Here is a 10420-nt window from a genome sequence, read left to right as displayed (position 1 = left end):
ATTTCAAGTTTCTCTTCACTGGAATATTCACGGACCCTCCAAGTGCCGGTCCTACACGTCTCTGCAAAGCTCCAGAGTTTAGGATTTCTACAGTAAGGAGAAATATGTGGCAAACACTAATACGCTGCAGATGTTGTAGATAGAGTTTCAGTTGGGAAAAACAACGCTTTCAGCTTTACGGCCCACTCAGGGATCGTTCATGAGCACGTCGAAGGATGAAGGCAGATGGTACTGTAGATGCTGATTAAGTCTTAATCACACCTGATGAATTAGTTTTATTTGATTCTACATGGGGGGGCCTCACACCTCCAGGGTTGGGGGTTCGATTCCCGCCTCCGCCTTGTGTGTGTGGAGTTCGCATGTTCTCCCCGTGCCTCGGGGGTTTCCTCCGGATACTCCGGTTTCCTCCCCCGGTCCAAAGACATGCATGGTAGGTTGATTGGCATCTCTGGAAAATTGTCCGTAGTGTGTGAGTGTGTGAGTGAATGAGAGTGTGTGTGTGCCCTGTGATGGGTTGGCACTCCGTCCAGGGTGTATCCTGCCTCGATGCCCGATGACGCCTGAGATAGGCACAGGCTCGTTATCTATACAAAGTACAACAACTGCTAAAGTTGACACATGACCCTGAAGTAAGTCTCATCATCATACCAGAACATAACAAACTCGGTCTTGCTAGAGCGACATTGTGTAGAAATTTATCCCGGACGCCTTTAAAGATCACAAGAACCGAGCTGCCGCTTGAACGTTTGCTTGACCTTGTCGCAAATCTGTGTTAATCGCATTAGAAGGACCTTTAATCACATAAGCAGGCTCAGAATGCCATATAAAGCAGAAGGACGGCGTAAACTGCAAAGTCCAAATGGGGTGTCGAGACTTTTTAAGGCTTTTAAGAAAAATGAAGTCATAGTCGGTCTGAAGCCAAAGTGATGCATATCAGGGTCAGAGCTGGAAGGACTACAGAGAAACACACCTTATAAAAGTCCATGAGGAAAAAAATTCGACCTAAAAAGCATATGAAGAGATACGAGTTCAGACGTTATGGCGTTTTACTAGAGATCGATCCTTCCAGCCATCCGTTTTCCTACACAGGGTCACGAGGTGCCAAGTCTATTCCAAACTCCGGGACACCTTGGAGTTGGCACTTTAGAGTGCCAACCCTGGACAAGACACAACCATTCACACACCCACACACACACACACACACACACACTCACACACACACACAACTTCACACACTATGGACAATATAGAAATAGCAATCAGCCTATCAAGTTCAAGTTCGAGTTCAAGTTCTCTTCATTGTCAACTCTTTCACATGTACAGTACCTACATAAGAAAAGATGTGTGAATCTTTTTCTTTTTCCCAAGGTGCAAAACATTCATTCATTCATTCATTCATTTTCTACCGCTTTATCCGAACTTCTCGGGTCACGGGGAGCCTGTGCCTATCTCAGGCGTCATCGGGCATCAAGGCAGGATACACCCTGGACGGAGTGCCAACCCATCGCAGGGCACACACACACTCTCATTCACTCACGCATTCACACACTACGGACAATTTTCCAGAGATGCCAATTAACCTACCATGCATGTCTTTGGACTGGGGGAGGAAACCGGAGTAGGTGCAAAACATTAGCAATGAAATTTAAATAAATAAAGCAGTGCAAGTTCAGATAAAGTTAAAGAATGAGACGACCAATGCTGCACAAAGTGACTGGTGCATGTTTTCGTATGTTAGTGGGAGAGGGGGTGGTGGTGGTGGAAGGTCCTGGGGATGTGGGATCTGAAGGGGTGTGTTGGGTTCATAGATCTGTGGTGCCTGTGGCAGAAAAGAGAAGTGGCGGCAAGTGTGTTCAGCTTCCTAACAGCCTGATGGATGAAGCTGAACTTCAATCTGTTGGTCCTGTCCCGGAGACTCCGCGGTCGGTCTCCTCCCTGATGGCAGCAGACTGAAGAAGCTGGTCTTAAGACATAACGGATAACGGACTACCTGGAACCATGCAAACTGCAGGTGTTTACTACTGATCAGATCCCAATCCCTGTAATCCTGATATATTCCTGTTCCCCCAGTCACAAGTACATCACACTGGTGCAACCAGAAGACCTCACAGTTACCAACTGCCCTTAAGAAAAACCCAAGATTCCTCCAGCATCTTTGAATTTCTCGAGTCATTAACTTTGTAATGGGGAAAAAAATCAGACAATTAAAGAGGCGAGATTAGAAATAAGGAACAGACACTGAATCAAACGCCAGCTGCACCCACAGGGGAAATGTAGGACGTGTCTGAGTGCTGAGAGGTGAACAGACACGAGGCAAAGTTAGAGAACAAGGCACACGATGACTCGATCGTCCTGGAAGATGTTCAGTACCGACATCTTGTGTTTATGCTTTTGTTTTTATTGACAGGAAACCAATATTATGCCTCGGACTTCCCCTTCCATCAAAAGATTATGTACCAGGACTCACTAATGCAATATTTGGCCTCTGGTTTCTCTCTCTCTCTCTCTCTCTCCCTCTCTCTCTCTCTCACATACACACACACACACACAATCTCTCTCTCTCCCTCTCTCTCTCACATACACACACACACACAATCTCTCTCTCTCACACACACACAGACACACACACTCTCACTCACACACACACACTCTATCACTCACACACACTCTAACTCACACGCATGCACACACACACTCCTCTATCTCACTCTCTCACACATACACACACACACTCCTCTCTCTCTCTCTCTCTCTCTCTTTCACAAACACACACACACACACACACACTCCTCTATCTCACTCTCTTTCACACATACACGCACACACTCCTCTCTCTCTCTCTCTCTCTCTCTCTCTCTCTCTCTCTTTCACACACACACACACACACACACACACACACACTCACACACACATACACACACACTCCTCTCTCTCTCTCTCTCTCTCTCTCTTTCACAAACACACACACACACACATGCACACACACACACACACACACTCCTCTATCTCACTCTCTTTCACACATACACGCACACACTCCTCTCTCTCTCTCTCTCTCTCTCTCTCTCTCTCTCTCTTTCACACACACACACACACACACACACACACACACACACACACACACACACACACACACACACACACACATTCACACTCCTCTCTCTCTCACACACACTCTCCTCCCTCTCTTCAAATCCGATGCATGATGCAAGATTGCATTAGAACAGAACGTAAACAGCAGCGCCATCTAGTGTACCACTTGTGTAAAATAAAAACTTCTCTCTCTCTCTCTCTCTCTCTCTCTCTCTCTCTCTCTCTCTCTCTCTCTCTCTCTCTCTCTCTCTCCTAGGAAGTAAAAGCGACTGCAAAGTAACAGAATTATAATATTTTTCGTTTGTCTGACGTCATTATATTACAATGACTACCTGTTAAGTTTAGAATTGATTACAAACTGCTGCTACTTACGTAGTTCCCAGAATATCTAAGTCTACTAAAGGTGGTAGAGCGTTTTCTTATTTAGCTCCCAAACTTTGGAATAGTCTTCCTGATAGTGTTCGGGGCTCAGACACACTTTCTAAGTTTAAATGTAGATTAAAAACTCATCTCTTTAGTCAGGCGTACACATAATACATCCCATAATATTGTGCTCTATTACATCAGACTTGCAAATATCATGAACAGCAGCTACGTTAACTCCTCTCCACTGCTTCTCTCTTTCTACCCATCCCGAGGCATCCAGAACTTGTACCAGCTCCGATCGTCTTCCGTGCGATGAAGGGTTTGGACCTCCGCTGAGATGAGAGTGACTCTGAGAATCCTGAGGCATCTACAGATGTTCCAGCTCCAGTTGGACTCTGCTATACTGTACTATAGAGGAGATGTGAACTCCATGTGATCTTTGGCATCAATACAACATTTATCAGACTGTATATTTATAAATCACACCCTCCAGTGTCACCCACATGAGGATGAGGATGAGGTTCCTCTTTAAATCTGGTTCCTCTCAAGGTTCCTTCCTTTACCATCTAAGGGAGTTTTTCTCCTCACAGTCACCTGAGTCACCTCAGACTTGCTCATTGGGGATAAATACATACACATTTAAATATATCTAATATTAATCTGTGGTGGCTTAGTGGTTAGCACGTTCGCCTCACACCTCCAGGGTTGGGGGTTCGATTCCCGCCTCCGCCTTGTGTGTGTGGAGTTTGCATGTTCTCCCCGTGCCTCGGGGGTTTCCTCTGGGTACTCTGGTTTCCTCCCCCGGTCCAAAGACATGCATGGTAGGTTGATTGGCATCTCTGGAAAATTGTCCGTAGTGTGTGAGTGTGTGAGTGAATGAGAGTGTGTGTGTGCCCTGTGATGGGTTGGCACTCCGTCCAGGGTGTATCCTGCCTCGATGCCCGATGACGCCTGAGATAGACACAGGCTCCCCGTGACCCGAGAAGTTCGGATAAAGCGGTAGAAAATGAATGAATGAATAATATTAATCTTTATATTAACCTTTTGTTCTGTAAAGCTGCTTATCAAGACAATGTCAATTGTAAAAAGCACCACACTGTACAAATAAAAACTTCTCTCTCTGTCTACAAATAAACTTGAATTTAATCGAATTGCTCATTGACCACAAACAAAAGGCCCCACGGAGCAACAGACACTAAACAGGGTGCAGAAATAGAAATAAATAGAAATAATTTCCATACGAAACGCACAGCAAAGGCCGAGTGGGTGAAAGTGACAGCTGAAAACATCACTATAATAACTGTGTACTTGTGACTGAGACCTACAGAGCAGAGGTGGGGGGGTGGGGGGAGAGAACATTTGCCTCATGACTTCCTGTCATGTTTTTTTTTTTGCTCAGTGTGAACCACAGAGGTAAAGCAAACGCTTTCCATTATCGAGGTGGCTGACGAGACAGACGGAAACGAGGCACACATCAAGAGATCGTTTGAGCGTAAACTGATTTAGACACAAAATCAAAAAGTCCCAAACCGGTAAGTGGTTTATTTATTTATTTATTTTAATCGTTTGTGGGTTTTCTATTGAGATTTTGCTTATTTGAACATTTTGTTTCTGTTTAAGGATCTGAAATGGATGCTATGGTTATCGTGCCGCAGCAGATCTGATAGTCGTGATCTTAACGAATCTGGTGTGACACTGACTCCATTTTTGCCTTTATCTTACAGAAGAAATCAGAAAAAAAACCTCCAAATATGAACATCTCTAACAACATCACGTGTGAAGGCAAGTTCACTGCAGATTTCCAGCTCTATCTCTTCCCCATCACCTACATCCTCGTGATGGTGTTCGGTCTGCTGGGGAATCTGGGTGCGCTTTACATCTTCATGTTCAAAACGGAGCAGAGGTCTCCTTCTAGCGTGTACATCCTCAGCCTGGCGGTGGCCGACACCTGTTTCCTGTGCGTCCTCCCCTTTCGCATTCACTACCACCTCAACGACAACCACTGGATCTTCGGGGCGGCGGCTTGTCGTCTGACCGGTACGCTTTTCTTCTGCAATGTCTACATCAGCATCGCTTTCATGAGCTGCATTTGCGTGGACCGTTACCTGGCGATCATCCGTCCCCACACTTACCTGCGTCTGCGCAACACGCGCTACGCTGTAGCCGTGTCCGCGTGCGTCTGGGTGGTTGGAGGAACGGTCATTTTAACCTTCATGTTCACGTTTCCGGACATGCAGAACATCGAGGAGAAGACGAGCTGCTTCGAGAACTTTTCAGAGAGCGAATGGAAGACGAATCTGGCTCCGTACAGCGCATTCAGTCTGGTGTTCGGCGCTTTGCTTCCTACAATCATCATTCTGGTGCTCTACCCGGTCGTGGCGCGTCGCATCATGCGAATCAAGACGAAAACAGCTCGTAATGCCCTGAGGATCATCTACACCATCCTGGCCATCACGGTCTTCTGCTTCTTACCTTACCACCTTGTGTACTTTCTGCACCTGCTGTGGAGAACTCAGGTCATCCATAACTGCTGGCTAGCTGATGGGATCTACAAAGCGAGGCGTGTTACCATAGCGCTGGTCAGCATGAACAGCCTGCTCGACCCTGTGCTGTATTACTTCGCCACCAGCCACTGCAAACTGACCTGCAAATGGAAGCCGCTGAAGCCGAAGAAGAAAAGAGGCGTCTACGTCATTTCGGAGAGCTTACAAGCTCAGTGACGCGAAGAGACGCACTTGTCGAATTTTAAGAGTCAACAAAAAAAATAAATACGAAGGGACGTCGGCGTGACTCATGTAGATACAGCAAGAATCTCAGTATTAACTGACCATCACACACACACACACACACACACACACACACACACACACACACACACACACACACACAAACACACACACACACATGCCTGGTGGTTTAAGGTAAAATAATCCAGAAATCTTTGTACATAACACTCTCTTGTATATATTTATATATATATATTTTAAAAAAAAGTGGAAAAAAATAAATAAATCCAATGATTTTTTTTCCTCTCATCCTGTCAGTAGAGATCATGTTGTTGTTGTTATAAGCTGAAAGAAAAGGAAAATGGACTCAGAGCAAGCAGCATTACAGCCGAGACAAAAATATCCGTTCGGTTAAATGGTCGTTTTGGTCAGATGTGACGCTCACGTGTGCCGGTTCTTACACAAAGAGCTGCAAGTGGCAGCAGATGTAATAAACCGACAGATGTAGCAATGAAACGATAGACAGAGTTTACAGCGCATTCGTGTCCTACAGAAAGAGAGACGCTTTATGTCCAGGGGAAGGTTTGGGAGGTCATCCTGATGAGTCCCAGTAAGGCAGCGGTGTCTGATCTAATCCTGATAAGATCGGACACCGCTGCAGTAAGGAGTAAGAAACCTGTCTGGGTGAATTACAGCAGCATGGAAAAGCTTTTAGGATTCAGTACCACTGAGGTAGGCCATCTGATCAGGAACCGAGGAACTTGGCACCATCTACAACCATGAACAGCTCGCTGAATGTCAGTTAGGGGTTCATCCATCTAACGAGGGCTTCCAATTTCCGACATGGCAGCTGGACTGCAGGGAAGAAAATGTGTTCATTTGAAGGTTTGATTTAGAAGCTCGAGATGTCACTCAGAGATTCTGCATCACTGCTGCTGTGTAGAAAAGGAAGTGGTGGAATTGTGTGCTTATCTGGAAACTTTCATTCATTCGATCGTCACTTGGTGCAAAATAATAACCTAAAGGTGCTGCATGTTTCTGTTGCCATAGTTACCATAGAAAAGCATAGCTGTATATATATATATATATAAAAAACTAAAAGCTCAGTACAAAAGAAGGAAGCAGCGAGCAGGACAAAGAGAAATGTGACGTTTGAATATTGAATAGATTTCATGTAGAGTGTAAATACACACACATGCACACACACACACACACACACACACACACACACACACACACACACACACACACACACACACACACACACACACTCTCTCTCTCTCCCTCTCTCATACACACACACTCACATGCACACACTCTCTTTCTCTTTCACACACACATGCACACACACACACACACACATGCACACACACACACACACTCTCTCTCACACACACGGTACTCTAAAAGTTTCAGATCCTAAAATGAACCTGCACATTCTAAAATGTTTGTAATGTACAGAAGGTGCACATACTTATGTTTCTGTAAAATAACAGACTCTGAGGAAGTGAAATTTCTTAGTTTTATTTTACTTGTTATCACTTATACATCAGTAGAAACTCATAATCCGGAGGGAAGTCCTTTCTTCAGCAGATTGGAAAGAAAACTGCCGAGCTCTTCGTCCTAAAAGAAATAAAATAAAATAAAAAAATAAAAAAATATATTTTTAAAATTAAAGAAATAATAATAAAATAAACCCTGAATACTCAGCAATGAAGGTAGCAAGACAGTTCTATTACAATAAATACATTTAGAAATCATTACATTACACATATGTATATGTTATGTATATTTATTATATAATAATGTGTATAATTTTATTTTTTATATAATGTGCTTAATTAAAATGTGCCAAAGTTCCTGCATTCTGTGTTAATCAGGAATAATGAAAATAGGCATTCTTTGTTTTTTGTTTTTTTACAAGTTTAACAAGCTGTTGTTGCTTCATGCGGATGTTTTTCACTCTTATTGTTTTGCTTTTAGTTTAAACACCTGATTATTTAACAGGTCTGTAACTGATGTGAAGCTCATTAAAGAGACACGAGTGTGAATCTGTGCTGATGTTTGTGCTGTTAATGTGAGAAACTGGAGTAGAGCAGTTAGAAATCAGAATGTTAACTGTAAATTCCCCTCGGCTGAAGGGTCGCACGCACACACGCGCGCGCGCACTCTCTCACACACACACGCGCGCGTGCGCACCCTCTCACACACGCGCGCACTCTCTCACACACGCGCGCGCGCACTCTCTCACACACACACGCGCGCGTGCGCACCCTCTCACACACGCGCGCACTCTCTCACACACGCGCGCGCGCACTCTCTCACACACGCGCGCGCGCACTCTCTCACACACGCGCGCGCGCACTCTCTCACACACGCGTGCGCGCACTCTCTCACACACGCGCGCGCACTCTCTCACACACACACGCGCGCACTCACACACGCGCGCGCACTCACACACGCGCGCGCACTCACACACGCGCGCGCACTCACACACACACGTGCGCACTCACACACACACACGTGCGCACTCACACACACACACGTGCGCACTCACACACACACACGTGCGCACTCACACACACACACGCGCGCACTCTCACACGCACGCACTCACTCTGTCACACGCACGCACTCACTCTGTCACACGCACGCACTCACTCTGTCACACGCACGCACTCACTCTGTCACACGCACGCACTCACTGTCACACGCACGCTCACACAAGCACTCTCACACACACGCGCACTCACTCTCTCACACACGCGCGCTCACACATGCACGCTCACACTAATTTGGCAGATGTTCATTTCCCTCATTTCTACATCTGTATGTATAGATGAATGCGGATATTTTATATGTGTGTTGTGCAACAAATAAAACAAGTTATTTTGTTTTTAACCAAAAATGAATCAATTTGCTACTTGAGAAAAAATTGACAATCTGCCTTCGTCATCTCTCATTTCCCACACAAGAAATGTAAAAGGTTATGCTTTTTTCCACAGCGTTGGGTGTAAACTGAGGTGTGAAAAATCTCAGGAAGCCAGAGGTTTCCGAATTACTCAAATTTGTCACAATGTCACGGAGATCACATTTTCTCTGTTAACCTTCTGTTAATCTCCATCTACAGGATTTGATGTGCTGTTCTGCTGCCCGGCCGGACCAACGAGCAGTTGTTATTAGCAGCGTCCCTAATAAAGTGTCTGGTGGGTGTAAAGCGGAACAAATATTCGCATCTCCTTTTCTGAGCACGTGGTAAATATTCCCTAATAACCTGTCTGCTCTCGGCTTGCCTTCATAGGCGTCTCTTTCATATCCTCAACGTCTGAAGTCCCCTGATTGTACCATTTAATCCACTTCCTTTTTTCAGGTCAGTTCTGTAGGCCACAAAAATCATGGTAACCCTTTTTAAAAAAAAAATAAGCCTCTGTTCTTTATTGTGATTTGAAGAACATGAGAAAACTTGGTAAATAGGATTGTACCTTCAATGTGTGTGTGTGTGTGTGTGTGTGATGATTGATGTACCTGGTAGCTCCAGGAAAGCAGGATAACTTTTAGATTTGGGTCGTCGCCGGACGAAGACACTTTGAGGACGATGGACTCGACGATAACGGTGCCGTCGGGGAGGTGCTGCACGGCGTAGCCTCGGAGCAAGCTGGGAGAGGCGCAAGGACAAAGGGTTACGGTTAAGGCGAGGGAGAAAACCCCGCAAAAAAAATCCACAAAACAAACACACTGTATGTAGTGACATTTAAACACTGGAAAGGCATCGTAACGTGTGGCAGGAAATGAGTCACGGAGTTAAAACCACTCTGTTTTCATTTAGAGATGGAAAAAAAGCCCCCTGTCTAAGTGGTAAAAAAAAACAAAAAACTATTTTACACACAGTCCAACTGAACACCACAAAGATTCGTGTGTGTGTGTGTGTGTGTGTGTGTGTGTGTGTGTGTGTGTGTTTACAGTGCAGTCAGAATCAAGGTCACTGTTTTTCATATGGTTTAAAAAATTGTATCTATATATTGGCTGAGAATAAGGAAGTGCGTGGCGTTTAGAGCACTTTATTTTCATACGCCGTCTTACACACACGTTCGTTTCGGTGGATTTCTACTGAATTCGTGTGACAATTCGTTACGTGACCTGAGGTGCAAACTCGACTGTTTATAATATTTGCAAATTATTTTAGATATTAAACTATACAAATGTTTATATTTTGCGCAACATAAAATCAGCAGCTA

The 10420-nt window shown here is 44.9% G+C and overlaps 2 protein-coding genes across 5 annotated transcripts in view; one reads left to right on the top strand and one right to left on the bottom strand.

Moving 5' to 3' along the window:
• The first annotated feature begins 4865 nt into the window (after positions 1-4865).
• LOC113641844 (lysophosphatidic acid receptor 6) lies at positions 4866-8236 on the top strand. 3 transcript variants are annotated; one of them, XM_027144896.2, is made up of 2 exons: positions 4866-4991; positions 5184-8236. In XM_027144896.2, the coding sequence occupies exon 2, from the start codon at positions 5211-5213 to the stop codon at positions 6177-6179; it is 969 nt and encodes a 322-aa protein (XP_027000697.1). In that variant the 5' UTR covers positions 4866-4991; positions 5184-5210; the 3' UTR covers positions 6180-8236. The 3 variants fall into 3 exon arrangements, with proteins under 3 accessions (XP_027000697.1, XP_027000698.1, XP_027000699.1); XM_027144897.2 differs by having other exon boundaries at positions 5080-8236; XM_027144898.2 differs by having other exon boundaries at positions 4889-4991; positions 5187-8236.
• ints11 (integrator complex subunit 11) overlaps positions 7694-10420 on the bottom strand; it is a 13241-nt gene continuing 10514 nt past the window's right edge. The window contains exons 16-17 of one of the 2 annotated variants that reach the window (XM_027144892.2): positions 9711-9840; positions 7694-7808 (exon numbers count right to left, since the gene is read on the bottom strand). In XM_027144892.2, coding sequence (XP_027000693.1) covers positions 7746-7808; positions 9711-9840 — 193 coding nt within the window. In that variant the 3' untranslated portion in view covers positions 7694-7745. Of the gene's footprint in view, positions 7809-8913; positions 9563-9710; positions 9841-10420 lie in introns of those variants that run through there. The other variant, XM_027144893.2, reaches the window with a different exon arrangement.

This window comes from Tachysurus fulvidraco, chromosome 23 (genome assembly GCF_022655615.1).
Source record: "Tachysurus fulvidraco isolate hzauxx_2018 chromosome 23, HZAU_PFXX_2.0, whole genome shotgun sequence".
NCBI lineage: Eukaryota > Metazoa > Chordata > Actinopteri > Siluriformes > Bagridae > Tachysurus > Tachysurus fulvidraco.
Note: the sequence above shows the minus strand (reverse complement) of the source record. Positions and strands in the feature narration are given on the sequence as shown.

Excerpts from the sequence above, each read along its gene's own strand:
- LOC113641844 (XM_027144896.2), top strand. The coding sequence starts at position 5,211 with ATGAACATCTCTAACAACATCACGTGTGAAGGCAAGTTCACTGCAGAT.